This window comes from Lonchura striata, chromosome 1A, assembly GCF_050655825.1.
Source record: "Lonchura striata isolate lonStrDom1 chromosome 1A, ASM5065582v1, whole genome shotgun sequence".
Lineage (NCBI taxonomy): Eukaryota > Metazoa > Chordata > Aves > Passeriformes > Estrildidae > Lonchura > Lonchura striata.
The window spans coordinates 54,831,339-54,848,432 of NC_140741.1; the positions used below are offsets into that span (position 1 = coordinate 54,831,339).

General features: G+C 45.4%; 1 protein-coding gene across 1 annotated transcript; it reads left to right on the forward strand.

The window, feature by feature from the left end:
- Positions 1-288: 288 nt before the first annotated feature.
- On the forward strand, positions 289-8,506 carry LOC146763485 (uncharacterized). Its single transcript, XM_085570195.1, has 2 exons — positions 289-788; positions 6,725-8,506. The coding sequence occupies exon 2, from the start codon at positions 6,732-6,734 to the stop codon at positions 8,088-8,090; it is 1,359 nt and encodes a 452-aa protein (XP_085426321.1). The 5' UTR covers positions 289-788; positions 6,725-6,731; the 3' UTR covers positions 8,091-8,506.
- Positions 8,507-17,094: the final 8,588 nt, after the last annotated feature.

The window sequence follows — 17,094 nt, forward strand, 5'->3', positions numbered from 1 at the left end:
AATACTGTTGTGTGGGAGGGGACTTGGGAAACTGTCCCCCCGAATTACCCTGGGAGGTGACAGGTGTGTAGTTCCCTGCCTCCCCTGTTATCAATCAGTATGTCTGTCATCCCTTGGTGCTAGAAAATTCTTTGTTCTTTATACCTCCATTGGTTCCTTCCCTGAAACCGCTCTTTCCCCTTACCCTCATTGGTTATAACCCTGCCACTCGACCCTGACTCTGCCCCCGAAGCCTTCCCTCACTGAACGCTTCATGCCTGGACCCTCCCTCTCTTGTCCCCGTTATAATCCCGATTCCGCCCCCTGTTCGACGCTCTCAGAGCGAGCTCCCTCCCGGAGTGGTTGTTTTCCCTTCGCTCCCTGAATTGCTGTTCCTCAATAAACCCTCCTGGAATAAAGCCGCCTGTGTGCCGTCCCGCCTTCATAGAGGAAGATTTCATTACGCTATCCGGCTTCCGAGGACTCGGCTCTCTGACAAGCAGAGTGGTCAGAGACCCAGAAGCCTCAACTGGCGCCCGAACAGACTGGCCCCTCTCACGAGTCAGCCGCAGAGCGTCTCCTCGGCTGCATCGGCTCTGTGATCCGGCTGCCCGAGGACGAAAAGCGCCGTTCGCCGCCAGTTCCACGAGCGGCTGCTCTTCGTTGAAGAAGATCGCCTACCTCGCGGGCTGCAGACACCTCGTCCTGGTTCGACTTCGAGTTTGGGAGCAGACTCCGAACGGGACGAGATCTGCAGCGCTTCCTCTCCCCCTCAGAGGCTTTTTCGTTTTGACAGCGGTCTTTTTGTGGTGAGTTCCTGGTGCCCTGTCTGGCACCCGACCCTGTCTCTTTTCCTTTTCGTTTCTCTCTTTGTCTCTTTGGGGATTTCCTTTTTTCTGCAGTGAGAATGGGCAACCGCTTGTCTCCTGCCCGGCGGGATTTTTACCTCCACGTTAAATCCTCCCTTGTTTTGGGTAACATTTCTTTTAAAAAGAGGGACCTTAAGGCTTTTGTTAATCTTATTTTCGATAACTTCCCTGACACCTCCAGGGATGATTTTTCTTCTCTTATTTTCTGGGGAAATATTGGGAAACTGTTATACGCATTACAAGTAAATGGGAATTTTTCTGTGGGGCATTTTTTTCCACTTTTTCATTCTATTTACACTTTATTTAAACAAAAGGGTGAGAGTTGGGTTCCCGGTTCTCCTAACCCTCATTCCGCCCCCCCCACTCCTAACCCGGTTTCCCCTAAGGGTGGGTCGGGCAGCAGATCCTGCCATAACCAGGCACAGGGCTGCTACCGTCTCCCTGCTGCTCCCCGCCCCACTCTGTCCTCTCCTCGTCCTGGGACTGGCCATCCCAGTGCGACTCTTTCCTCTCCCCAAAGCCCTCAAACCCCTGTACCCAGTTTAAAACCATGTTATTCGATTCCTGATCTCTGTCACCACACCTCACAAAATGGCGCCGGCCACATGGCCGAGCAGCCCGCCACCGAGGGACAAAATGGCGCCTCCTCTCCACCTCCTCACTCCCTCCGGGCCCCTGCCAGTCCCCCTCAGGCTCCACCTCCGTCGAGTGCCGCCCCTGCGTCGGGTCCCGCCCCTACCACCGCGTCGATTGTTACGTCGTCGGGACCCGCCCCTCCAGCCCCCATGGCCACACCCCTGGGTGGGCCCCCGGCGGGAGGGAATCCCCTGCAGGAAGGCCACGCCCCGGTGGGAGGGAACCCCCTGCCGGAAGGCCACGCCCCGGTGGGTGAGCCTGGCCACGCCTCCCCTCAGGCCTCTTCTGGTTCCCACGCCACCGGAACCGGAAGTCGGCCTGGCCGGAAGCAGGCCATCTTGGCCTGCCGGGCTTCATGCCACCGAAGCCCACCGGCCAAGGGGAAGGTCCGAGCCCTTGCTCGTCCTGCCTCATCCTCCGATGAGGATGAGGACAGCGACAGCCCCCGGCCCACACCTAGGCCGGGAGGTGGGTGGGCCCGGATCAGGGCAGAGGCAATTAAGGATGGGGATTTAGAATTCGCAAAAGATCTGGGGCCGTTCGCAGCACCTGTGGTGAGGACCAGGGGGCAGCGGCCACACTGGGAGCAACTCCCATATGTGGAGATTAAAGAACTGAGGAAGGCTGCCAAAGACTATGGTCGAGACTCTCCTTTCTTTAAGAATGTATTGGACCTCACTTTCTCGGGCCATACATTGGTCCAGCATGACGTTAAATATATTGCCAAGTCCCTGCTCACTCCCACCGAGCTTTTATTGTGGGACATTCAATGGAGAAAGCTCCTCAAGCCTCTTCTGAAAAAACACAATTTAGCAGAGGCAATTGGAGAGGGAGAGGAAGCCATAGAAGCCCTGGCAGGGGAGGGGGAGTTCAGCCAGCCAGAGGACCAAATACTGTTACCCACGGAGGTCCTAGATGACATCAAGGAGGCTGGCCGAGCGGCACTGTTAAAAATCCCCGATGGGAAAACCCCGCTCCAGAACTTTTCAGCTATTACCCAGGGCCCAGAGGAATCTTTCATAAAATTCGTGGACCGGCTGAGGGAGGCCATCGACCGGCAGATAGACCATCCTGCAGCGAGGGAAGAGCTCCTGAGAAAGATGGCCATGACCAACGCGACAGCCGAAACAAAGAAGATATTAAGGACTTTACCTCAGGACCCCGAACCCACCATCGCACAGATGGTGGAGGCCTGCACGAAAGCCGCCTCCACCGAGACCACTGTCGCCCTTGCAGTAAGTAAGGGGATTGGGGAGGCGATGTTGACGATGAACACCATCCGGTGCTTCGGGTGTGGCCAGATGGGCCACATACAAGCCAACTGCCCATACTGGCCCCCGAAGCAACCACACTACTCGTACACACCCTCCCCAAGACCAATACCCAGGAACCCGATGCCCTACCATCAGCAGGCGGGAAACGGGTCGCGGAGCGCGGGGAGGGGCCGCGCAAGGACAACAAGTGGCCCCTCACAGCGCCCAGGCCTCCCCACCATCCGGGAGGACCGGTGGCCCAGCGGACAGTTCCGGAGGGTTGGCGGAGCCACGACGACGGGCTCCGCCTCTTCCGTAGAACCCGCAACTTAAATTCAGACACTCACCGGGTCCTCAAAAGCTCCATCACTGTGACTCTCCAGGATGAGGACCTGGTGAGAGTTCCCGCTGGGTTCCTGGAACCCCCTTACCGTAATTGTGAGGTAACAGTGTTAATACTCGGAGATTGCAGGCTCACACCAGACCGTGTTACCGTCGTTCCTGAAGTGGTGTGTTTTCAGCCGGGGTCCGAGGTCACCGTCTCGGTCATCTGCCATCAACCACCTTGCACCATCACCAAGGGGCTCCCCTTCGCTGCCATGTACCTCCTCGACGTGGCCGACCCCACCGATCCACCAGTACAGGACTATTTCGCTGGACATGACTCCGGGGAAGACAATTTTGTCTTCCTCACACAAAATGTTTGCAAATCCAGACCAATGATTGAGACTGTTTTATCGCTTCAGGGAAAGTCCATCAAACTGGACCTGATGGCAGACACCGGGGCAGACGTCACCATCATACCCCGGTCAAAGTGGCCCCGCGACTGGGAGTTGGTGCCCCCTTGTGGCACAATCTCCGGAGTGGGAGGAGCTGTCAACTCCATGCGCAGCAAACACCTGGTAAGTGTGGAGGGCCCTGAGGGACAGATTGCCACCATTCGGCCTTTTGTTGTTTCATCTAACATCATGTTATTAGGCAGGGACGTTTTGTCCCAATGGGGTGCCCGCCTCGATATCCCTAGCCCTGCATGGGATTTTTAGTATGGGCCACTGCGGAGCGCACCTCCCCACCGCTGAATTGGAAGACCGATGTTCCAGTGTGGGTGGACCAGTGGCCCCTTGTGGAGGAGAAATTAAAAGCGCTCCATGAATTAGTAGAGGAGCAGGTTCGCCTGGGGCATTTAATACCCTCCACTAGCCCCTGGAACACTCCTGTCTTTGTTATTAAAAAACCTGGCAAAGACAAATGGCGCCTGCTCCAAGACCTGCGCAGGGTCAATGAGGTAATCGAGGACATGGGCCCCCTGCAGCCTGGCCTTCCCTCACCCTCCATGCTTCCCCGGGATTGGCAGCTCGCAGTCATTGACATCAAGGACTGTTTTTTCAACATCCCATTGTATCCCGGAGATGCCCCCAGATTCGCGTTCTCCGTCCCTTCAATCAATAGGGCGGAGCCTTATAAGAGGTACCAATGGGCCACTTTGCCCCAGGGAATGAAAAATTCTCCAGTGCTCTGCCAAACTTTTGTGGCCCAGGTGCTTTCGCCGATCAGAAAGCTGTTCCCTGAAGCGATCATCCTGCATTATATGGATGATGTCTTGATCTGCGCTGAAACACAAGCTTATCTGCAGATCACACTTTCCAAAACTGTTAAAGCCATTAAAGCTGCAGGGTTTGAAATTGCTGAAGAAAAGATCCAGCTGTCAGCGCCATGGAAGTATTTGGGCTTTCACATTACGGGAAGGACTGTCGCGCCCCAATCTGTCACCGTCAAAGACGACCCACGGACCCTGCGGGATCTCCAGCAGATCTGCGGTACCATCACGTGGATCCGACCTCTCCTGGGACTCACCACGGAGGAGCTGGCGCCGCTCTTCAACCTGCTACGAGGAGATGGCGACCTAGCTTCCCCTCGCGAGCTAACACCTGCCGCCAAAGGAGCCCTGGAGAGAGTCGCTGAGGCCATACGATCCCGTCAGGCCCACCGTGTGGATCGGCTCCTTCCCATCACCCTTGCCATACTGGGTAAGTGCCCAAACTTCCATGGTCTGCTTTTTCAATGGGACGCTGGGCGGAAGGACCCACTCCTTATCATTGAGTGGCTGTTTCTCCCGCACCAGCCAGCGAAAACTATTTCAACTCCTGCAGAGTTGATGGCTAGGATAATAATAAAGGCCAGACAACGCCTCCGGACCCTCGCAGGGTGTGACCCGGCGTGCATTTACCTACCTCTTAATTTGGAACAATTGGAATCCCTGCTTCAGACAAACGAAAGTTTGCAAATTGCTTTAGACAGTTACCCTGGACAGATTTCCATTCATTACCCTAAACATAAAATATTCAAAGACACGTTATATTTGGCCCCAAAGTCATTCAAAAATAAAACACCTATTAAAGGTGCTCTCACGGTGTTCACCGATGGGTCGGGAAAATCCCACAAATCGGTGATCACTTGGAAGGACCCGGAGAGTCAGAAGTGGGAGTCTGACATCCAACTGGTTGAGGGTTCCCCCCAGATCGCAGAACTTGCTGCGGTCGTGAGAGCATTCAAAAAATTTCAGCAACCTTTCAATCTGGTAACAGATTCGGCTTATGTTGCCGGGGTAGCAGAACGGGCAGAACACGCCCTGCTCAAAGAAGTTCAAAACAAACAGTTATTCGATTTGCTCACGGAATTAATCTGGCTGATCTCCCACCGAGAGCAACTCTATTATATTATGCACGTCCGGGCTCACACAGACCTGCCAGGAGCTATTGCAGAGGGGAACCGGATGGCCGACCTCCTTGCAATGACATCTCATTACTCTGCACCTGCACTTTCATTAACCTTACCAGACATTTTTGCACAGGCAAGGCTCAGCCATGCGTTTTTCCATCAAAATGCACCTGCCCTTGCTCGACAATTTAAAATATCAAAAGAACAAGCCAAAGCCATACTAGCCACATGCCCAAACTGTCAGTCCTTCGCCCTTCCACCGCTGCCAACGGGGATAAACCCCCGAGGGTTGGCAGCATTGGAGCTGTGGCAAACAGACATCACTCACTATAATCCTTTTGGCCGCCTGAAATACCTGCATGTGTCCATAGACACATTTTCTGGGGCCGTGTTCGCGTCACTCCACACTGGTGAAAAAACAAAAGATATCATCAAACATCTATTCATGGCATTTGCCACATTAGGAGTCCCAAAAGCCATCAAAACGGACAATGGGCCTGGATTCACCTCGACAAAATTCGCACAATTTCTACAACAATGGGGAATTGCCCATTCCACCGGCATTCCCCATAACCCCACAGGACAGGCAATAGTGGAACGCTCCCACAAAGAGTTAAAAAGGCTGCTAGAACAACAACACGATTCGGCTCTGGCCATGACACCAGTTGAAAGATTATGCAAGGCACTTTATGTTCTTAATTTTTTAAATTGTTCTGACCGAGAGCCGAATCCCCCTGCACTCAGACATTTTTGCAATAACACCAGGGCAGTTTTGAAAGAGCGTCCGCCAGTCCTCATCAGAGACCCAGAATCAAAAATCATCTCAGGGCCGTACCCTCTGATAACGTGGGGGAGAGGGTACGCTTGTGTTTCCACAGCCCAGGGTCCCAAATGGATTCCTGGAAAATACGTCAAACCGTACCTGGAGAGCACTACCACGGACCCCCCAGCGAGGAACAACCCAGCGACCCCATCACAATCACCACCAGATAATGCAGTGGCGTGGCGACGGAGAAAAAAGAAGAGGACCGGAAGACCACCCAACATCGTCTCCCGGGTCCTCATCACAAGGACATACCTACCTCTGCAAGACTTAACAACTTCCGCCACCCCATCCCCTCCTGTGCTGTTCCCTCTACCCTCATACCTAACCCGTCATCCCTTTACCCCTCCGTCCTGAAATTTATTTTTATTTTAACCCAAAAGGGGGAGCTGGGGGAGGGGAGGGAACCAAATGTATGTTGGTAATATTGTTTTGTTTAATTTTAGTACTAGGATGGCTGCCAGAACATCATTCACCCAAAAGAAACAACAGAAGATGTCCCACTGCGCCCAGCTGGTTGCAGCCACGCTTTCCATCCTCCTGTGGCTGCATGTAGCAGATGGCTGGGTGGTACCACAGCCGAAAGAAAACGTCTGGATCACGCTGGCAAAGTCCTTGCAGCAGGATAACCTATGTCTGGCCATGGGCAACGTGGACAATCCCCTGTCCACTTGCCTGGTAGGGGTCCCCTTGGTAGCTGATGATTGGCCGGTATCCAATTCCGACCTGCTCCGAACCACGGGTAGGAGGCCTAACCCGGTCGATACTTGGGATGAGTGGACCAAAATTTTGCCCAACAGCAAAGAGGAACCCCAAGAATTGGACTTACTGGGGTCCTCCACAGCTAGATATTGTGTCAAATTCTATTATAGGAGGCCAAGTCAAAATTGGCACGGAATTGACTTGGCCAAAGACACATACCGGAAAGATGTAACACCTATCAATAAAAAATATAACAGCCAAACCTGGTGCAATTATACTAGCCAGGTGATTTCGGTTTCATCCACTCATCCCAAGACATTGCCCAGGGGGATGTTTCTTATCTGTGGGGACAGAGTATGGTCAGGAATTCCATCTCGGCTCCAGGGAGGCCCATGCAGCCTTGGCAAGCTTGCTACCCTCACTCCAAACAGAACTCAAATTCTAGATTGGAAAAAAGAAAGACAATTGGCACGCACCAAAAGATCATATGCTCAATTCGACGAAAATTGTGACTCCGAAATTTACGATTGGGGAAAAACAAAGAGGGTCGCTGTATCCATCTTTTTACCATGGTATGCAGCAGCTAAGGCCCTCGGTGAGCTTTCTCACCTGGAGTGTTGGATAAGCAAGCATGCCAACGCCTCGTCTGCCGCCCTCTCCGATCTTCTGGCAGACCAGCAAACCACCAGGCAAGCCACATTACAAAACAGAGCGGCTATTGATTTCCTGCTGCTCGCCCATGGCCACAGCTGCGAGGACTTCGAAGGATTGTGTTGCTTCAATTTAACATCACGGAGCACTTCCATCCAAGCCAACATCCAGCGGATCCGGACCGAAGTACAGGACATCAAAACGGAAACTTCGGCTGTGGACCCCGTCCACAAACTATTGATGCAGTGGGGCATTCCCGGGTGGGCAGCCTCCATTTTAAAAGGACTCTTTTGGATTTTCATAATTGTCCTTCTCATTTCAGTTGCCTTAACCATCTTCAAAAAGACGCTTACCAAGACTTTGGCAAATATTTATTTAATTAACAAGAACGGGGGAGATGTGGGAGGGGACTTGGGAAACTGTCCCCCCGAATTACCCTGGGAGGTGACAGGTGTGTAGTTCCCTGCCTCCCCTGTTATCAATCAGTATGTCTGTCATCCCTTGGTGCTAGAAAATTCTTTGTTCTTTATACCTCCATTGGTTCCTTCCCTGAAACCGCTCTTTCCCCTTACCCTCATTGGTTATAACCCTGCCACTCGACCCTGACTCTGCCCCCGAAGCCTTCCCTCACTGAACGCTTCATGCCTGGACCCTCCCTCTCTTGTCCCCGTTATAATCCCGATTCCGCCCCCTGTTCGACGCTCTCAGAGCGAGCTCCCTCCCGGAGTGGTTGTTTTCCCTTCGCTCCCTGAATTGCTGTTCCTCAATAAACCCTCCTGGAATAAAGCCGCCTGTGTGCCGTCCCGCCTTCATAGAGGAAGATTTCATTACGCTATCCGGCTTCCGAGGACTCGGCTCTCTGACAAGCAGAGTGGTCAGAGACCCAGAAGCCTCACTGTTGTTTTCCTCTTTGTAATTACACCACTTTCTATGCATCCTTCTGTATTGAAAATTCTGTTCAGGTTTTGTTACATAGTTCTTTAATTCTTAGCCCAGAATGAAAGTTTAGGAATTGTCTGGCACAGAAACGGACAGAGAATTACATGACATAATCAGATTTTACAGGGTCAGAGAAACAAAAAGAAAAAAATCACTAGCGGTCATGAAAAACTGTATATTTGCATTTTTAATGTAATTGTTAAAACTTATGTATTCTCCTGGAAAAAGTATTCTGTATATGTTTAACCACATATTTGAAGGAGGTTGCATTGGACAGAAAATAATTTTCTCTAAGAAAACTTGAGGAAAAACAAAGTCAGACTTTTTATACCAGTGTTTCAGAGAGAATTTTACTTAAATACAATGAAGACATTTAGGAATTTTTTTTTTTGGTGTTCATTTTAATTCAAGGTTTGTTTTTTTTTACCTAACAGACTCTACTACCAGACTCTACTACTGCTTTACTAGCACTTATCAGAGACAGATCTGGAGTTACAGAATAAAATCATTGAGGTTGGAAAAGACCTCCAATAGTATTGAGTCCAAACTTTGACCAATTACCAGCTTGTCAGCTAGACCATAACACTAAGTATCCTATCCAGTCATTTCTTGAATAACTCCAGGGGTGGTGACTCCACAACCTCCCTGGCAGGTCATTTCAATGTTCAACATTTTCTGTGAAGAAATTCCTCCTGATGGCTAGTCTGAACCTCCTCTAGCACATCCTGAGGCAGTGTCTTCCTGTCCTTTTCTTGGCTGCTTGAAAGAAGAGGCCAACTCCCACCTGGCTACAGCCTGCTTGCAGGTAGTTCTAGAGAACAATGAGGTTCAGAATTATCATAAGATATCCAGAAGGTCTCATAAGGATCATTCAGTCCAACTTGTGGCCCTACACAGGAAAAGTCCAAGAATCATACCATGTGTCTGAGAGCATTATCCAAAAGCTTCTAGAACTCTAGAAAGAGTCCAGAGAGATCCCATCTACATTGATCTTGGTTGTGGTTTGTAGCCTGAACCTGAGAGAATGACAATCACATGTGGTAGTCTGTTATTTTAGTTTGTTCTTCTGTAGTATGTTTTGATATTCCTTTCTATAAGTTTGTAATGTCTGAGTCCTGAGTTGTTTACCACAGTTTTCCCTGACAAAATGTATGCCAATCCACATGTCAATCCACCTCTATACCTCCCTTATTCCCTCGTTGAACCCTTGTCTGTCATAGATAGCACATTCCTTTGGTTCTGAAGTCTTCCCTGTCTACCATCTCTTCCTCGAAGCAGAACTGTGAGATTTGCTCCCTCCCCATGTTGGCTTCTATTGGGGAGCCCTTACCCCGCACCCCTCCCCTAATACCCTCCTATTGCTCAAAGGTTTTGTCCTCCTCATGTTCCCCCATCCCTTAAAAGTAGCCCCTTCAGGTTCAGATTTGTCACCTGCTCTGCCCCACTTTGAGATTAAATCTTTGCAGACTCAGACAAGTGCCCTTCCCTCATTCCTGTGCCTCGGTTTCCCCGTGCTCTGTGCCTCTGCTGCACTCCCCATGGCTCAGCGATCACCGCTCCCTGCACCAGGCTGGGCAGAGACTCGGGGCGGCCACCCACGGGACAGTTGCCAGGAACCTCTGGCCGTGGCCAGAGAGAGCCAGGCTCAATCACCCACAACAGTTAGTGATAAAAGAGTAGTGCAGTTGATCCCCTTGTCTAGATCATCAGTAAAAATATTAAAGACAACTGGGCCCAATACTTAGTGATCACCTGCCAGCTGGATGTAGTTCCATTCACAATTGCTCTCTGGATGTGGCTATCCAGCCTGTTTTTGACCCACTGAAGACTGTACTTGTCCCAGGCATGGGCTGCTAGCTTCTCCAGAAGAATGGTATGGGCCACTCCATGAAAGGCTTTGCTGAAGTCCAGGTAGACAACATCCACAGACTTTTCCTCATCCACTGGGTGGATTATCTGGTCATAAAAGCTCAGGCTGGTTAGGCAGGACCTGCCTTTCCTAAACGCATGCTGTCTAGGCCTGATTCCCCCTTGCTCTCTATGTGTTGTGTCATGGCACTCAAGATGATCTGTTTCATAACCTTTCCAAGCACCAAGATCAGGCAGACAGGCTTGTAGATCTCCAGATACTCCTTCCAGCTCTTCTCATGGACAGATATCACAATGCCTAACCTCCAGGCATCTGAGACCTCCCCAGTTAATCAGGGCTGATGATAAACCACGGAGACCTACTTGGTGGTCTGGAGGTGAGCTTTTATATCACTTCCCACAGTACCTTTGGATAAATCCCCTCTGGTCCCATAGACCTGTGTCTAAGTGGCAGGTCACTAACTTCTACCTAGATGGCAGAATTCTGTTCTCCATCCCTATACACCAGCTCAGGGGGATGGTTGTCCTGAGTTATGTTCTCCCATATGAGATATTGGATTAAAACTTTTTCTGGAAGGGTTTTAAAAGAGAATAGGTGGACAACACAGAGATAACTGAAAATTTATGAAGTCTTGTTTCCTATTATTATTGTGAAACCACTCTATATATCTCAGTAGAATGCTTCATATACCATGTCTTGCGTAAAACTATTCTATCATATTTTTTTTCATTTTGTATTTATTAAAATGCTACAGGCAGCTGCTACACAATAAAGACTGAAAGTTACCTTTTTATTTCCTGCTCACCATGCCTTCAGGAATAGGCTTGGTACAGAGACAGGTACAGAAAACTATAATTTATGACTCCCACTGCAGTTTAGACAGGAGAGATCTTCCAAACAGATTAGCATTGTCAGAATTTCAACTATCTGTTCATAGCCTGCAGCAAAAATTAGATATCTATAGGATTTTCCTAGGAGAAATTTACATGCCCAAGGAATTGAGCTTCTTTCATGCCACACAAAAATTCTGAGAATCTATATTTTTGATGTTATTGCCCAAATCCCCCAGTAACTCTACCCATAAAGCTGAACTGCTATAGTGTTTCTGGATCCACAAAAAATTCATATCAGGTCAAATTTCCATAATTTTTCAAATTCCAAGTTTACTACATAGCTAAATATGAAATAAGATCTCACAAAAGTTTTTTAAAGAGATCAGTTATATATAATTTGTAGCAGCATATATATTATATTAACTCTTGGCAGATTTTTTTTTTCTTTATTTTCATTTTACTACTTAGCCTAAGAGCAGATCCTCCAGAAAAGACTTTTCATCACTTAGCAGTATGGTAAAAAATTATTTGGGAGCTGCTGTAAGAATACCAAGAAATGCAGTCTGTCTCTCAGAAAATACACTGAGTTCCGTGTTAAGAAAAAAATGTTAATTGTTTTCTACAACTCAGAATTAGAAATGTATTTTAAATGACATTGAAGTAACTACAACTTCCTGTAAAGAAGGAAGCAAAAACACAATGTAAAGAAGATAGTAGATTTTAATAGAGCAAAATACAAGAAAGTTTGACTTACTTACATTTGCAACCTACAATTAAATTCCAATTGTTATTCACATGTTAAAATACTTTGTAACATATTTTTTTAATGCTTAAATGTTAAAGGATGAAAAAGTAATGTGGATGTATACCTGGTAAGGCACCAAGTTACTTAATATTCAGGAAGAGATGACTCTGCTATCATGAAAATATATGTAACTTTCTTTTATTTTCTAAGAATAAATTGAAATGCATGTGCAATTGTAAAATTTATGTGCAATTTATTTTCAAATACTCACTTCTAAAAATGCCCAAGAATCTCAGCTTCTTCTAAGATACTTGTATACAAAAGTATTATTTCATAGTTATGATAATCTGCTATAAAAGGCTGAGAACCCCAGGTCAATTCCCTTTCACTTCACAGAAAAATAACCGAGTCACTTTTGTAATGTCCATGAAGTTTACATGAAATTTTATCCAATTTTCCCTGTACAGTATATTCAAACTCTTCAATAAAACATGAATTGAAACAGGAGCTTTAGAAAAATAATAATTTTTACTGGACTTAGACACAGCACTGAAGAGAACTGGAAATACCCAGTATGGAAACAAACCCCACTGTGTCAAAGGTTTGAGATTCTAAATACTGTGATGTGACATCATTCTTGCAAGGACATTTTCCTTACTAGATTTTTTCAAATGAAGGTATGATATTGCATATTTCTTTCTGTTGGGGAGGGATTATTTCTTAAAGGCAAAAAATGATATTGCAAATACACGGCTCCTTAAATGTGCTTACACATTTAAGGCAAAAGGCAGAAATACTGTTGCATCAGTTATGAAAATTTGTCTCTACCTTGCAAAGTCTGAACAACAAAACCTCTGTTGCTTCATTAATTTTAAGCCTAACTTTTTTCAACATGTCTTCATGAAAAAGGGAAATTGCTGCAGACAGTGGGTCACTTACCTTAAGTAACTATCTTCCCATATCCTTAAAATACTCCCTAATTTTAAAGTGAGGATCATATGGACTTTCTTTAACAAAGATATTCTTTGTATGTTAGATATTAACACTAGGAAAGCTCAGTTTAGCTGTTCTATAAAACACTACAAGGCAAACAAACCAATTTAATAAATGCTGTTCTGGCTTAATAAAAAATCTTGACAATGTTCAATGATTATTAGCAAGTGAGAAGGTCTTTTAAAATGTTTTCTCAAATAAATTCTTTAATGCTAATAAGAACTGGAATTAAGAAAATAAAATTTTCCACATTGTGCAAAATTTCTTTTGTAATTTCTAAAAGGCAAATTTATCAGTCAGTAATGTAAAATAGCTGCAGTGCAAAAATAAAAATTCATAGCTGATGAAATAATTTGAAATGCAATAAAGAAAAAAAATCAATCCTGTCAACAATGTTTACGGCAGAAGAAAGAGAGAAGAAATCAAAATTGCAGGGGTTTATATTTTATTCTAAGGGACAAGAGGAAGAATGGCAATTCATAAATACAGAGCAAATATTAATGCACTAACTAAAGTTGACCAGCTCAGGACAACATAAAGGTACAATCAGTATCTGAATAATATTCCTATTATTATTTACAGTATATTTTCTATGGAAGTAAGACAGTGAGTAAGACAGAATTTGTGTGATTATTAAATGAGAAGGCAAAGCCTTGAAAAGATTGGGTTTTGCAGCCCAAATAAAGAATTTTTTCCCTTGAATGATCATTTTACAAATCTATCTGACCGCAGAATGAAATTTCTATATGCAAAACAGTGTCTGCTTTAGAACATATTAATATCTACTATGTTTACCATCTCTTTATTAAGCACTTAAATCAATAGCCAGTCTAGAGGGAACTAGGAAGAATTAGAGGATTTAATAAAAATGAAAGTGAATAAAAGCCACTGAGAACTACCATTTGTATTCCAGTGGTGTAAATACACAAGCTCAGATGAATTTGTATTTTTTCATCCATACTAAGGAATAGGAAGGAATCTGCACTGTAAATACTGTCTTACATCTGTATCGTGAGATTCAGGGTGAGATTAGTCACAATATTGATGAAGTGGCTGTTGCTTCTACAAAGTAAAATAATACATATCCGTGTAATCTGCCCAGTGAAGATGGGCAGATTACAGCTGTGCAAGAGCCTCCAATAAATCTGGGATATACCCACAGACAATTGTGTCTAACTTTTGACAGCATGATAACAAGCATAATTATATAGACATTGTCACTATACCCCACCTTTTCTTATACGCACTTTTAAATATCAGCATTTGCTTTATTTATGTATACATATAAATATATGGGTGATTAAAAGAATGTTAGAATGACAAAAAGGAAACAAAAACCCTCTGAAAACTTTTCTATTTCTTATATGGCATAATTAAAGCAGAATATAGTATATGAAGGTAATGGAATAAATATAAGATGAACCCAGGTCTTCTACACATTAATCAAAACCATAAACCCACTCATATTTTTAGAATGTAGACCATGTATCACATAATTCTTCTTTCTTTCTTATACTCAAATTTTACAAAATAGATCTTTCTATAAGAGAAAGACATACAAGGAGACAAAAATTTGTATCTAATTTGTAAATCTATTTGATGGTTCAGAGAAGTCTACTGATTCCAGCATTCTCTATATTCTATTTATTTGAGCTTATGCAATACATAAGCATTTTTGGTAGCGATTTATCTATTTTCTGATATTGTCATCAGATATGTATTTCTGCATCTCCCACCAGCCTTTCCATAACTGGAAGTGGGAAATATTTCAAACTGGTATAGAAGTTCACCAAAATGAACGCCACTTATTGTTATCCACTTATCTCAACAATTAAGGTTTAAAATACCTGACAGTTATCCAGTACTCTTAAGCATGCCAACCAACTGGCCTTTAAAATTAAAGCAAGTAACACTGAAAATCTGTATTCTCAAACCCATTCACACACACTTTTTAGTTTTCCTAGATGCAATACTCCATTGTTGTGATTTAAACCCCAGTGGGCAGCCAAGCTCCACATAGCCACTTACTCACTGCCCCACTTCAGATTGCAGGAGACAATGGGAATGATAAAATTGAAAAAAACTTGTGAGCTGAGACAGTTTAATAGGCAAGGCAAAATCTCCACACTCAAGAAAAAATACAAGGAATTCACTCACCACTCCCCAACAGCAAGCCAGTGTTCATCCATCTTACGGGAAAACAGGACTGCATCATGTTTTTATAGTGAATTGGGTAAAAAAAATTCAAAAGTTCCCCCACTTTCTTCAGGGAGAAGAGCTACAGATGTCATTTATCTGGACTTCTGTATAGCTTCTGACACGGTCCCCCACAACATCCTTCTCTCCAAAATGGAGAGTGATGGATTCAACAGATACACTGTTAGGTGGGCAAGGAATTGGTTGAATGGTTGCATCCAGAAGGCAGTGTCAACACCTCACAGTTCCAATGGACTTCAGTGACAAGTGGTGTCCTTTGAGGGCCTGTATTGGGACCAGTGTTATTCAATATCTTCATTAAGGACATAGATGAAGAGATCAAGCGCACCCTTACCAATTTTGTGATTACACCAAGCTGAGTGGTGCTTTTGACACACCTGAAGGATGGGATGCCATCCAGAGGGACCTGGACAGGCTTGAGAAATGAGCCTATGGAAAGCTCATGAGGTTTCACAAGACCAAGTGCAAGATCACCTGGGTCAGGGTAGGCTGGGGAATGAGCAGATGGAGGACAGCCCTTTTGAGAAGGACTTGGGGTTGCAGGTGGGTGAGAGGCTGGACCTGACCCAGCCATGGCACTCACAGCCCAGAAAGCCAAACGTGTCCTGGGCTGCATCCAAAGCAGCGTGGCCAGCAGGGAGGGAACTCTGCCCCTCTGCTCTGCTCCTATGAGACCCCACCTGCAGTGCTGCATCCAGTGCTGGGGTCCCAGCACAGGAAGGACATGGAGTTGTTGGATCAAACCTAGAGGAGGAAAACTCAGTCCATCAGAGCGAGGGAAAACCTCTCCTATGAAGAAATGCTGAGACAATTGAGATTTTTCAGCCTGGACAAGAGAAGGCTTTGAGGCAACCTAACTATGGCCTTCTACTACTTGAAGGGAATTTACAGGAAAGATGAGGCAAGACTATTTACAAGAGTGTGTGGTGACAAGACAAAGGGCAATTTGTTCATAGTGAGAGTAGGTTTAGATTATTATCAGAAAAAAATCTAACTCTGAGGGTGGTGAGGCAATGGAATAAAGTAGCCATGGAATTTGTGGATGCCACGTTCCTGTAGGGGTTGAAGACCAGGTTGGATGGGGCTCTGAGAAACCTGGTCTAGTAGAAGATGTCCCTGCCTGAAGTAGGGACATTGGAACTAGATGATCTTCCAATCCAAACCATTCTAGGATTCTATGAAGTGCAATTGTTGCTTCATATTTTGCAATACCCAGAATGCTGCTGACTTATGTATATTAATACAATCCCAGATAATTCCAGTATCCAGTTTCATGATAGCATTCCTTCCCTAATTTGTTCTACCACAGTTGTAAAAATGTAGAGGAAAAGCATATTGGAAATATTTGGGCTATATTCCATGTGTTATTTAATGGGGTTTTTTGTTAATTCCTCATATTTGGACAAGAAAAATACATTAAATCTTGGCACAGCTTATCTCCATTTTAATTAGCACTGTCTTCCAACCAAATGGCAAGAAAGTCCTGACCTACATGTGGAATGACAGTATAAAATATGAAATCAGATATTATCTTCCTGTAGGTAGACAGTTATACAAGCATAAAATAAAACCTCATAACAATTTACTTCTAGAATATACTAATTCAAATATATCTTTCCCCCATGTTTCCTTAGTTTGATTTTACTAAAAGTTAGATTCTTTTTGAAAGAATAATGCAGGACACCAAACTAGTAATGTGATAGTTGCTAATGTGTAATTCCTTTAAACACATGCAAATGTCATTTTTGCAGGAATAAGAATGAGTGTGTGTTTGTACACAGGAAAATTGCCATGATCAAGACAGATTTAGATGCATTTGAAGCCTTCAGAGAAACATAAGAGCAGAATTTTGAAAGTCAAACATTC

Excerpts from the sequence above, each read along its gene's own strand:
- LOC146763485 (XM_085570195.1), top strand. The coding sequence starts at position 6,732 with ATGGCTGCCAGAACATCATTCACCCAAAAGAAACAACAGAAGATGTCC.